Source organism: Dipodomys spectabilis, unplaced genomic scaffold, assembly GCF_019054845.1.
Source record: "Dipodomys spectabilis isolate Male_0828 unplaced genomic scaffold, ASM1905484v1 ptg000095l, whole genome shotgun sequence".
NCBI lineage: Eukaryota > Metazoa > Chordata > Mammalia > Rodentia > Heteromyidae > Dipodomys > Dipodomys spectabilis.
This window is the reverse complement of record NW_024870772.1, coordinates 38,062,842-38,076,549: the sequence shown is the minus strand read 5'-3', so window position 1 is coordinate 38,076,549 and position 13,708 is coordinate 38,062,842. Positions and strand designations below refer to the sequence as shown.

General features: G+C 39.1%; 2 protein-coding genes across 3 annotated transcripts in view; one reads left to right on the top strand and one right to left on the bottom strand.

Moving 5' to 3' along the window:
• The window catches only part of Nbea (neurobeachin), a 532,882-nt gene that overhangs the window by 160,711 nt on the left and 358,463 nt on the right, over positions 1-13,708 (bottom strand). For both annotated transcript variants that reach the window (XM_042685587.1, XM_042685588.1), the window contains exon 41: positions 12,007-12,143. In XM_042685587.1, the coding sequence (XP_042541521.1) occupies positions 12,007-12,143 (137 nt within the window). The remainder of the gene's footprint in view (positions 1-12,006; positions 12,144-13,708) is intronic.
• Positions 8,431-10,095, top strand: Mab21l1 (mab-21 like 1). The gene has a single exon (XM_042685590.1). The coding sequence runs from the start codon at positions 8,431-8,433 to the stop codon at positions 9,508-9,510; it is 1,080 nt and encodes a 359-aa protein (XP_042541524.1). The 3' UTR covers positions 9,511-10,095.

Sequence of the window (13,708 nt, the reverse complement as noted above, 5' to 3'; positions counted from 1 at the left end):
ACATAGCTGGTAATAAGTATTAAAAATATTGCTTGGCAAATGTTTAAAATTAAAATTTTTTCTCCAAGTAAGTGGCATTAACTACATGTCTGAATGAGTTGTGGCAAATATATTTAGAAAAATATCTTTTAAAGCTTAAAAGTTGACAGATACATTTTTATATCTAGTCAGTACACAACTATAAAAATCAAAATTTTTTATTAAAAATAAAGGAGGAGGTAACAATGCTCGATCGGAAAGGCATTCATTACCTTACTCATGTAACTGTAACCCCTCTGTACAGTATTTTTACAATAAAAAACATATTAAAAGTTTATATTAAGAAACAGGTTGATTAGACTTTTGAAAATTTAGAATGCTACGATGGCACTAGTCATCAATGCTTAGAAACATAATCAATAACACTAGGTTTCATATTATTATGTAAACTAGTTTTCCACAAATAAAACTAATTTTTGTGTTAATGTAAAATCTATGCAAATACATGCAGTCATTTATCAGGAAAGCTGACAAGCATTCCATATTGGAGGGGGAAATGAAACTGCCTCAAGAATAGAGGCAATTAATTATTTCTGTATTTTTTCTTCTTCTGTCTTGAGGCACAAAAGTTATCCATCCAGTTAAAACAGCAAATGAAATAAAGAGATTTTTTTTTATTTAAACACATATGGCTTTTGCCTGCAATACTGATCACCACAAGGTCTACAGATGCCCGTGGCTAAATTGTACACTGGCAGATGTACACAGGGGAAAACAGCGCTAATGCAGCGTGGAGAGCAAAACAAATGAAGAACTGGATTTGCTAGTCAAAAACCCCAAAACCCAAAACAAAACCCCTGGCCTTACTGGCCCTATGATGAGGTCTGAATTCTGCTGATCAAATGCAGGTTGAGGTTTCAAAAGAATTGGCCATGTTCTGTTGTTAAAACTACAAAATGATTGTAAATTAGCAAATTGTTTTAATGTATATTGATATAATATTAATATGAGTGGATATTTAGGCAATGTTTTTATTTCTATGAACAGAAGGGCTAGTGATACTGAAATTTCTCAACTGCAGAATTAAATGCTTATGATACTCAAAACTGCCATAGGATAGTGACTTGGTAGATACTGTTGGAATTTCCAGTTGTTACTCTTAAATCCTTTCAGCATCAAGCTCTGAAGACATTATTGAAACCTGATAAAAGTTTTATGGACAATTTTGCAAATAGTGGCAACAAAATTCTTCTTTAGTACTTTTTTTCTTCTTTCAAAAGGTTAGTGTAAAAACTCATAGAAGCCAATTCAATTTTTATTAAAATACTGTGTGTATGTGTGTGTGTGTGTGTGTGTGTGTGTGTGTGTGTGTGTGTGTGTAGCCTCCGTTATACACAGTCTGCATGCACAGGCTAGTTTATAAACCATATGAAAGTATATTTACTGAAAATGGTTTAAGATTATTAACAAAGCAATAACTTCTTTGTTAATAGGCCTGTAAGCATGCAAAACATTAAAATTTCTACTGTAATTGCCAAGTAAAAATATAAAACACAAAGCATTTAAATAATTTGTATTTCTTAGGGGAAAAAATAAACGAGTTACACTATTCCAGGTTGTAAAAAGAATGTACTTGAAAAAGCACCATTATCACCAAAAATGTCTACACTCCTACAATTTAAGGTTGCTTTGTTTGGATTATTTGTATTCATCTAAATTTACATGACAGTGCATTTCATATAAAATTTGGATTAGATGCATATGTCCCAAGAATGTATATATTTAATTAAAACTAGCATTAAATAACCCTCATTCTAAATCATGCAACAGAAGGTTCAGTTATTAAAAGTAAAGTAAAACATATAGATACTAATGGGCTCAAGATTAGTTTTCCTAATACCATTCAGATAGTAAGTAATATTACAAATATGCCTCTAAAATTGCTAATTTAGTTGAGTAATTCTCAGAACAGCATATTCACAAAAAAGAGTTGGATAGTACTTCATGAAAATTATATATGAATGTACATAACTTTAAGAAATAGATTTCACATAGGAATAAGACTGTATTTTATTTTACAGAGTTCTCAATCTGTATTAGAAACACTATCTTAAAATTACAATCACTTCTAATTTGAGTATGTATATTTATGTAAAACAGATAAGAACAGGTAAATTTAAAATTATTATCTACTTATCAATTTTTATTATTGTATATTTTACGGTATATTTTTTACCATATGAAACCAGATGCTTTCAGGAAATAGTACACAGTGTTTACTGAAATATATATTATTAGAATAGTCAAAGTAAATATGTAAGTGAAGAGTAAGTATTATTTAAGTAGTCTAAGTGTAATGTCTGCAATCTGCACCTATTTGAAATACTGATATTCATTTGTAAAGAGATAAAAGAAATTCCTGCTTATATATTTTCTTTCTCTTTTCTATAAATTATTTATTATTACATGTAATATATGAGGTAATCAATGTTTATTAGGTATAATTATTGTCTTCACTTATTACTCTGCTGATCATTTAAAAATAAATCCTAATTTAGAAAAATTGCTTTGCGAACTAAAAAATAAGCTTCAACATGCCAAATTAGAAGTAAGAGAGGCTATTTTAGATACACAATCACTGGAAGTAGATTATCCATGAGCCATATTCTAGGGTCAAGGTCATGTTGAATATTTCCAGTGGTTTAATCACATACAGTATGGAGCAGTAATGACAGTAATGCATTTCTGGATGACCAGCTACAGATGTGGAGATTAAAACAGTGAAAGTGTATCTACTGTTCTATGTTTTTTCTAAGCACAGTAAAAATATTACCTACTAATAGTATTATGGCTGCAAATATATATCACAAAATCATGGAAATCTATGTTAGCTATTGAGAATCACCTATGATATCTGAATGAAAGATATAGTCTTAGATCTATCAAAAAGAACTTCAGGTTTATCAATTAGAAAGATAATGATGACTTAATAAAGGGCAGTGGAGGAACTAAAATAGTGCAATAATCATTTCCTCCATAATACTTTTGAAATTAATAAATAAGCCCATGGTCCATAAACATTTGGAAGAAGTTAGAAATCACAATTTATTATGAACAATAAGAAATTCCTTTAATTGATGACCTTTGTTTTATTTTTATATTTTCAGTTTCTAGGTGCAACTTAAAATATTCTACAATGCTGTGTACACATTGAAATGCAATAAAGAAACTGAGACAATTACACAAATAATCCAGGCTTTAAATTTCTTTACCTTCCAAAGAAAAGGCTAAGGATGACTTCAATTTGCAAGCCAAGCAGACATGGTAATTCTTGCACATGTACTTCCAATTTCCATCTTTAATCTCAAAATTACTTTTCTTTTCAATACCTATTAACACCAAATATCAAGTTTACTAAGCAATACTGCCGGATGAGCAGTATTGGGAACTTGTGATTGTGTACTAGGCTGATAAAGAACACTGAAACAATAGCCTTAATGATTAATTCAAGTGAAGAATTTGATTTTTTTTAAACCACACTTTCAGGGTACTTGGTTGATGATCCAAAATAGGGGGTCTACACTGTGCAACTAGTAACCTCACTCCTCCTCTCTATGACTTTGTAAAGAACTTACTTAATAAACATGAAATAATATTTTAAGAAGTCACTGAGATTTTTGAAGCATTCAAGCTTGTTTCAATGTTCTCATACCACAAGTCACAAAAGGAAGAAAGGTATAGATGCCATCAAATTAGGTTACCAGAAAAAATAAAAACTCCCTCTATTTTACTTTATTTAATGTGACACATAAAAAACCCTGCACAAATATCTGTCTTTAATTTCTCTAGTGTAATAAAAGAAATATACTGTGTCTGGCAGAATGAAACGGTTGAAATAGCCTGGGTGCATTTTTTAAAAAGGGGAAGAAGGAAGAAATCAAATGCATACAATGAGCCTTCAAAGCCACTCCAGCAGTTGAGATAAATAATTTAATAAACTCAACTTCATATTCTTTTTATCTCCCCAGTGTAATAGGCATATATTAAAAAATAAAAATTTAAATTTATGAATACTTGTGAATAAACTAGCAGCCAGAGGATAATGAAAAACCACAGGACAATATCTATATAATCACTTAATGTGTGTCTATCACCTAATAGGCACCTTTTCCCAGAAAGGTTACAATTGCTGAAATTTGTGAACACCTAATTCAAGTATGAATTAGGCTTATTATTATTACTACTATTATCATTATTATTATTAAATTTGTGGAGCTGAGGATTAAACCTAGGGCTTCCTACCTTTCAGGCAAGCACTCTACCACTGAGCTCAAACCCAAAACCAAAATTAAGCTTTTGTTCTTGTAATACAAAAATGTTGGATTCCTACATTTCTAGTCACATCATTTTTTTTTTCTTTAAAGCTTGTAAGGATTATTTAAGGATTATTTTCTGTATCCTACACAAGCAGGTCTACAGAAGGAGATAAATTCCCTAGGAAAAAGTACTTCTGGAAAAGTTGTTTGCCATTGTTACTTGGAATGCTTTGTAGTGTTAAAAAATGACTAAATGTATTTATTTTATGTTCATTGATACCACCAACAATTTACTGGTGTGCTGTGTCTTTATTAAACTTTTTTTCTAACTGCTACATTTAAATCAAGGTTGCTTTGGTAAGAAATGAAATGAAAAAGATTTTAAAATCCAAAACAACAGTCATATGTAAGGATCTCAATCGTTAAATCATGAGATTGTTGGTGTATTTTCTCCTATCAATTAGGTCACTTTTCTTCAATTATTGTTCTATTATTAGCTCAAGTCAAAGATGTCTGCCTGCATACCACTGAACACAATTTAACATTTGTGTATTAAAGCAAGGGACACACACACACATTTAGTCTACTTCTAATTATAACAATTATATTTACAGCAAAAAAGCAAAACTAGTATCACTATGGTTCTTTTATAAATTTTACATGTAAGTAAAAAATAGATTTTAAAACCAGCCATATCTTATATCTTTATTTGAAATAACTAGTTCTTTAGGTAAGATTATCTTTAAAAAGTTACCATAGTTAACAAACATTACACACACAAATCTAGCTCCAAAACCTGGGTTATAGCTAGTTTAATTAGTATACTATTATTTTAATTCCGTTCTATAGGTTATTTCAATTAAAAAAATAAGTATGGTAGAAAACAGTCAAACGGTTAACTGAAGAGTTTAATTTTCCCTCCAACCACGTAGGGTGTTAAGATCACTGGAAGGATTCAGCTACAGACGGCAATTCATTTCACGTGCTCAGTGTAACAGAAAATCGCAGTGTTGCAGCAACAAGCACTACTTGTGCTGAGTATTATTCCAGGGCGCTCAGTTCACCCCCAGCGACAGCGGCGGACCGGTGAGTCCTGTGTTATGTAAATCACTGTCAGCGCCGGGTGTGACGGCTCAGGGAAGCTGTTCAGAAAACCCAGCCCTGGTGAGGCTAAAACCCAATGACTTCACTTCCCTGCTATATACTAAGGCGAACGAGTTTTTCAGCCTTTTTCTCCTCATCTTACTTTGCCCTCTCAAAGTGCAAATGGTTAGTGAAAAGGCCCCGGTTGCACCAATTAGTTTGCACAAAGTGTTTCAGTGTTTAGCTTCGCTTTAACCCAATTAAGCAGCGCAGCGAGCCCCGAAGATGCACCACCTGCGCGCCTGGCTCCAGCAAGGCCAGGCGGCGCCCCTTGTCGCCCGTGTCTTTCCCTTTAGATCCACCCGAACGGCCCGGGGTTCCCCGTCCCTGGCTGCCTCCCACCCTCAACTGGGGGTGGGAGCGTGTTGGGGGGGGGAGTATTGAGTCTGCAGGTGGCCCCGAGGCCAAGCATCACTGGCCAGAACCCAAATGAGAGGCGCCGGGCACAAGGGCCCGCAGCCCTGTGGAGGAAACGCCAGGCTCCGCGGCCACCATTCTTGGATGGGGAAGAGGCGAGGTCTGAGGCAGGCCTGGACACAGAGCAAGGTCTACAAAGGACGAGGACAAGGCGAGCACACCAAGAGGAGTTTAAAAATAACCTTTTCAAATAAATGAAGTCCATCGGACAGAGAAGAGAGCGGGAAGAAAGAGGATCTGGGAGTGCAGAGCCCTGGGACAGAGGTGGGCAGCTAGGTGCACGGGAGTACCAGCGCGAGGAGAGGGCTGTGGTGGCCCTTCCCCAGAGACAGCTCCATATCTGCACTTCTTTGCTTTTAAGGGTCCCTCGGGCTCTGATTTGCCTCCTCTTCCTCCCCTTCAAACTGCCAAAAGACAGCAACACCTGCCAAGTGGGGAGGAGCTTCTTTTGGGTTTCCAGTCTTTTAGGAAAGGAAGGGACCTGGGCAATGAAGTGCGCGTCACCAGCCCGCAAAGTAATGTACTATTTTAACGTAAATCGGAATCCATCATCCTTCTATAATGAGGAAGTAAATTATGGGAGGCTCTGTGATGCGCTGATCAATGCCCACCTGCTCCTCCCTCCCCCCAAGAAAATCCCAAAGCTTGAGCGAAACAGGGCAGGTGGGAGGGAGCTCTCAATATGAGCCTGCTAAATGTGGTTCTGAAAAAAAGTGTTTAGATACCTGCTTCCTGGAGCTATGGATTTCCATGAAAATATTTTCTTAGTTTGAAAGAGCAGTTATCTAAAGTAAAGGTAGAAAGCTGAAACAAACAAACTTGTTTAGGGAAGCTACCTTGTACAATATATTTCTTTATTTTTTGCTCATGAAGGATACAACTCTGTACTACCAAGAATAAGCAAGTCCTACATAACCATTTTCCTCCTATTTTAAGGTTCCAGAATTCAGAAATTTTTAAAATTTCTTTCAGTTTTTTAAAATGATGTTTAATGCTAATAAGTGAGAATGACTGTAAATTAATAATATTAACCATTTTCCCTTAATTGAAACATATGGAATAGTTTAAAATTCACCACTAAGGCTGCTTAAGCTAAGAGATATACCTATAAACAAGCCGGAAACTGTGTCAATGGGTCTCATTTCTATAATCTCTTCTGAATTTCATGCATCATGATACAGCTGACTATGAAATCACACTAAAATAATCCTGAAATTCCAGAGACATTTATTTTTAAAATATTTTTACAAATACATAAAGGGTTGGTTTAGTGTTCTGCTTGAAGCACTGGACAAATTACCTACTTGCCAGACTGACTGCAAATGGGAGGAGAGCAGATACTTTTTAAAATATTCTAGTTTAAACTGGGGAGCATAGGGTCTCCCACATTCAGCAATAATTTTCAGGTTCTTCTCAACAAGTGCAGAGGAGGCATAGAGTATGCTACTTGCCTAAGGTGTGTGTGTGTGTGTGTGTGTGTGTGTGTGTGTGTGTGTGTGTGTGTCATTCTAACACACAAGAAACATCCAAAAGGCAAAAACGACTCAAGTACTATACTCCACCTAAATCCAGCTTCTGTTAGCTAGTAGTCAGGCATGAAAGAACAAACTTTGAACCTGAACTTCAAAAAGACCCTGAGGATTAGCGGACATTAATTATCTTCGTCTAAATGCAAGTTAGTGACTTTGTTTTAGAAAGCCCTATTTAGTTCACTAATTGATGGATGACCATTAATACACCTGTATTTGCATTTCAGTGGTAAACAGACAGGCAGGGTTTTCAGTACAGAAGAGAGAGAGCCACTTTGCCAAGTCTTTTCAAAACGTCAATATGCTTCAAGTAATACCAAAGCCGAGAGATTTCTCCTTGATTTCCAAACTGTCTAGGTGGCCTGGGTGGTTTTCTGCCGCCAGCAGCTTCCTACCTTTACTTTGTGTGCTTAGATCCACGAGGGGGGATTAATTAGCCGGGCTGGAGCTGAAGGAGGCTGTCGTGACGAGCCCAGTGGCGATTGGCCGCCCGCCTGCCTGGCCCTGCCTTTATAATTTCCACACCAGTGCATCTGGGCTCTTAGGCAAACCTACAGCAGCTTCTTCTGACATATACACACGCACACTCACGCCCGACGCACACTGGGCACACTTTTCCTCCACCTGATTAACAGTCTTGCACACACAATGATTACAGGAAAACGTAAATAAATACAGAAAGGGTGATTCTTTTGGCTACTGGAAGAGCTTTGCTGGGTCTCAGAGCAACTTTTGTTTTTATTACCGAGGGGGTGATCTCTCCATGCGTCTCTCTCACAGGAGGACTCGGTAAAAGAGGAAGAGAGACTGCAGAAGAGGGGGAGAGCCACCTATCACTTTAAGACCGGCTGGGCTCCCAGATAAAAGGAAGGGGAGAGCCGGCCGCCCGGAGGCCACCGCGGCAGCCCGTCGGAAAGACACTTTTGAGACGTTCCTGAGCGCTGCGGCCCATTTCTGCACCGAAGTTGGCTCCTGCTCTAGCAGCCGCATTGGATCCCACAGCTTACTGCGAGACTCCGGTGTACAATCCGGATCTCTGCCCCAACATGATCGCGGCCCAAGCCAAGCTGGTCTACCATCTGAATAAGTACTACAATGAAAAATGCCAAGCCAGGAAAGCTGCCATCGCCAAAACTATCCGGGAAGTCTGCAAAGTCGTTTCCGACGTACTGAAGGAAGTGGAAGTGCAGGAACCCCGGTTCATCAGCTCTCTCAACGAGATGGACAATCGCTACGAGGGCCTCGAGGTCATCTCGCCAACCGAATTTGAAGTGGTGCTTTATCTTAACCAAATGGGGGTGTTCAACTTCGTGGACGACGGCTCGCTGCCCGGCTGCGCGGTGCTGAAGTTAAGCGACGGGCGCAAGAGGAGCATGTCCCTCTGGGTGGAGTTCATCACCGCCTCCGGCTACCTCTCTGCGCGCAAAATCCGCTCCCGGTTTCAGACGCTGGTGGCTCAAGCGGTAGACAAATGTAGCTACCGGGATGTGGTAAAGATGGTGGCTGACACCAGCGAAGTGAAACTGAGAATCCGAGATAGGTACGTGGTGCAGATCACGCCGGCTTTTAAATGCACCGGGATCTGGCCCAGGAGTGCTGCCCACTGGCCGCTTCCTCACATCCCCTGGCCGGGGCCCAACCGGGTGGCGGAGGTCAAAGCGGAAGGGTTCAATCTCTTGTCCAAGGAGTGCCACTCCCTGGCCGGCAAGCAGAGCTCGGCCGAGAGCGACGCCTGGGTGCTGCAGTTCGCGGAGGCGGAGAACAGACTGCAGATGGGGGGCTGCAGAAAGAAATGCCTCTCCATCCTCAAAACCTTACGGGATCGACACCTCGAACTGCCAGGCCAGCCCCTGAACAACTACCACATGAAGACGTTAGTGTCCTACGAGTGTGAAAAGCATCCCAGGGAGTCGGACTGGGACGAGTCTTGTCTGGGAGATCGGCTGAACGGGATTCTGCTGCAACTCATCTCCTGCCTGCAGTGCCGGCGGTGTCCCCACTACTTCCTACCGAACTTAGATCTGTTTCAAGGCAAGCCTCACTCAGCCCTGGAAAACGCTGCCAAACAAACGTGGCGGCTGGCACGGGAGATCCTGACCAACCCGAAAAGTTTGGAAAAACTTTAGAGGATGATCTAATCAAGAGCTGAAATGTTACTCTTCTCCAAGTCCTCATGAAATGAAAACTTCCTGTTCGAGACCTATCAAATACTCGGCCAGACAGTGCAAACAGTCTCTTCCTTAAAAAGGAGTAGTACTATCAACGTGTAAGTATCATCTCACCTCTCCCATCAAGGGGAGAAAAAGAAGCAGTGAAGGAGGTAGAAAAACCCAAACAAGTATTACAAGACTTCTTTACACACGGTTCCCTATCTCCCTTAAAAAGTACAGGATAACACCGGGAAATCGGCGCCGCTGCAATGAAGAACCATGAACACTGCCTTGATCAAAGGATTATAGCAATTCTGTGATTTAGGTACATCTGTCTGTGAGTAAACACGACTTGGATTTGCCATCTGAAGGAAAGTGTAATGTATATTTTGGTTTGTAACAAAAATTGTGATCTCACATTGTCTTTTAAAGTGTGGATGTTGGTGTTTTGTGATTTGGTGAACAGAACTTAAATTGCCATTTTTGGATACTTCCAGACATTTTTCACTAACCAAGATACCATTTAAAGTTAGATTTCCTCCTGGTACTTTTATCTGTCTTTGAAAGTGTCTGAACTTTAAAAAGTTTACATTTTTTTTGTTTCAAATATATTGCTTGTTCTATTTCTAACATTCCATAAATATACTTGAAATGTTATTTAAATATATTCAAAGGAATTTGAATTCAGCTTATATAATAACGCTTGAATATCTGAATTATATATTTGAAAAATGCACTTGAAATACACTGGATAATTACTTTTGTGATTTAGATTTTAATTTCTGTTGCTGATTTTTATTTAATTAGAAGCTAATAAATGAAGTAAAATACCAAGTTGCTGTGTTTTGCTTTGAATTGTTTTTCTATCAAAAGATGTGATGCTCCATTTTGAAAGTCGATTGCATTTGAATATTTAAACATTTTGGGAAATAGAATAGGCTTTCGAAATTGTTAAAAATAAACATGAAGATACTGAAGAAGAGCTCTTTTTGTCTAGCTACAGAAGATCTCCATCTCCCTTCAGTTTTTAGCTTGTTTATAAGACCATTCCTTCCTTCCTACAACTTACACAATTTAAATCAACCTCTGAAACCTTGCTCTTCTGGTTAGTATTTCTAAAACATTTTTGACAATATAAGGAACGAAATCTATCATGATAGTAGTTCAAATGAATTATTTAAAAATCAGACTAATTTAGAGCAAATAAATTTAACATCATAATGAAAAATTGTGAAATTTGGATATGGAAGGTAAGCTGATAAGATAAAGATAATTTCTAACCAATATACTTTGTCAAACCTTATTTTATGTAATGTAAGTGTTCCATTAGCAGAATAAATTAGTCACAAAACCAAAATTTCTTTTTGTACTTCAAAGGACAAGCTAAAACACAGAGCAAGCTTTTAACTACTTAAAATACAGAGCATCCAAGCTCACTTAAAAAATTCATTAATTCTGGAGCTACAACAAGTCTTTTGGAGTGTTTTAATAGCCTACAAGTGCTGAAAGGTCTCATTACTAATAGGCCTTAATTAATCCAGGTGGTGATAAACTTTAGAATTTGAATTGTTATTTTACAGTCACCTTCATACTGCTTTATTTCTGTATCTAAGTTAAACAAGAATACACTCATAGGTTTACAGGGGTTATAAATTATTTTACAATGACTGTCTCTGAAAATATTTTAAAGGAAGATCTTTGCACAATAATGCCAAAATATCTAGTATGACATTTATCTTGAATTCTTAAATTCAGGAAAAAGTTTTCATATTCTACAGTCACATGAAAGTTAAAACAACAGAGTTCTGAGTCATAGAGCTGCTCTAATGCTCAATTGTTTAAAATCTGTAAGATCAAATATATGATTTCAAATGGTCCAAATATCTATTTTCTGGAGTAACATCTGAAGAAGCATATAACCTAGAATATGCTAGAATATGCTGTGTGTATACATTTGTAAGTTGCTCTTTCTCTTACATTCATATGTAAAATCCATTCTTATTTTGGAATATGAAAAATGGATGCAATAATGTAGATGAAATTATATCTTAATGGATCCCATCCCAGATTCCTTATAACATTTCAATAAATAATAATTCATACTGCAACGCATACTTTTGGAAATTAATAGTAATCTTATACAAAATTTCCTAAGACCTTTCCTCACTGAAATGCTGGGGGTGGGGAAGTACCTCTGAGGAGCACTTGTCTTTATCAAATCTGCCCAAGTGCACACAAAGGCACTCACAGGAAAACTGTTGAAGTGTGTATGCTCTGGTAATACAGGATTTAAACTCATTCATATATACTCCAATTCCATAAGAGAGAGCATGTGTCTTTTCATTCATTTTATTTTCTGTGAGAAAGAGAATGCATTCCCCTCCCCCATTTTCATTAAAATCCAAGCAAAATCGAAAACCACTTCCTGCCAAAAAAGCCACTAATATTGTACATGGAATCACTCTAACTCACTTTCGTGTCGATCTTCTTGAAGGCAGGATCATCTTCATCTACTTCGAAGTAGATTTCTGTCGTGGTTATGGAGAGAGTCCCCTTGGCGACCACCACTGGAGCGATGAGTTGGGCTGGGGTGCTGAGAACCACAGGGCCTAAAAGACAAGAGAATGGAGTCAGGCTGTGCCCCTGACCCTCTCCTACTCCCCCAAAGGGCACCAACAGGGTTTTATTTGTAAAGATGTGCTATGAAAAAATGATGCCTACATTATGTGGCAAAATCTTTTCACATTAGACAAGATATGCTGATCTGCTCAGTTTTAAAATACTTACTTGTAGAGTTGGGAGACAAAGAATTCTATAAAACCCAAGAGGTCAAGCAACTCATTTGCAGAAAGGGCTGCACAATGCTTAGATTCTCCACTGAGCATCACCCGCTTTCCAAAAGACCCTAGCTATTGGGCATCGCCAGAAAGACCAACCACCATTTCAAGCCATTCCAATCGGTGACATGGCTCCCCAGGAGAGGTAGAAGAGGCAGAGGAGGAAAAGATTTAAATATGTAAGTTGCTCTGTACTGAGAGGTCAGCATCCTGAGGTTTTTTTTTCTTTCTGAATATCAGAGTTTCTGCCCCACCACACACGTGCGTGAGAGAAAACATTAAAGTTCTTATGCAGAAAACGGAAATCTTTTAACTAGTTTATTTATTTATTTTTTTTTACCACAGAATCGTCAAAAAAGATGCAAATGTAAGAAAGACGCTGAAACAAAACGATTCCTAGAAAAGGCATCTGCAAGTGCTGTTTGCCAACTGTGGAAAGAACTAGGGTTCAGTAAAATATTTTTAATTATTATTTATTTATTTATTATTATTTTAAACAAAGTGAACCTATGGGTGCTTTCTTGGAATTTCCTCAATCTGAACGCCAGGACACTAGAATACTGATGGGGGCGGGGGAGGAGCCCCCTCTGAGGGGTAGGAGGGGAGGATGTGGTGATCATAATGCCCTGGTCAAAATTCCTCAAAGTGGAGGCATACTTCGTGATCCTGTCTTAACACAGGACATGGAAATCAGAAACAACGCGGTCGTTTTCTCCCGCTGGGGTACCCACGGCGCTCCAGAACCCGTCACCTACCGGCTCAAATGCATGTAGTCAAATGAGCCAAGCCAACAGGAGGAGAAAGGCAATAAAAAGCCAGACCCCCAGCGCCCTAGTAGGCCCCGGCACCATGCGGAGAGACCTACTGGAGTCGCCACCGCCCAGCGTGGACCGGGCCCGGCCTGCGCGGGAGACTGGCGGTGGCAAAAACTGCCGTCCCGGGGAGCCACGCACCCCTAGTCCGCGACGGTCCAGCCCCGTCTCCGTGGCTGGAGAACAGAGAGGGCTGGGCAGGCTTCGGTGGCACCTAAAGGGGAGAGGCTCTGCAGCACGAGGCGTCAGTGCCAGCTTTCACCCCCGAGGGTGACCGCCTCCGTCATTCTACCGCCCGGCCCAGGCCTCCGTCGGTCTGCGTTCGGTCCCCGGGGCGCCCTGGGGACTCGGGGCCGCGGTTTCCACCGCCCAGCCCGGCGGAGTCCAGGTCCTTCCCGACTCCGGGACCCTGGTTTTTCTTTGCAAAGGGCGAGGCGGTCGATCTGAAGCGCCACTTTAAAGGCTCATCAATCTTAATCTAGGTTGCTCAAGTAATTATGCCCGAATCTCTTGTACGATTACAAG

Bases quoted from the DNA above. Each gene is read 5' to 3' on its own strand.
- Mab21l1 (XM_042685590.1), top strand. From the start codon at position 8,431: ATGATCGCGGCCCAAGCCAAGCTGGTCTACCATCTGAATAAGTACTAC.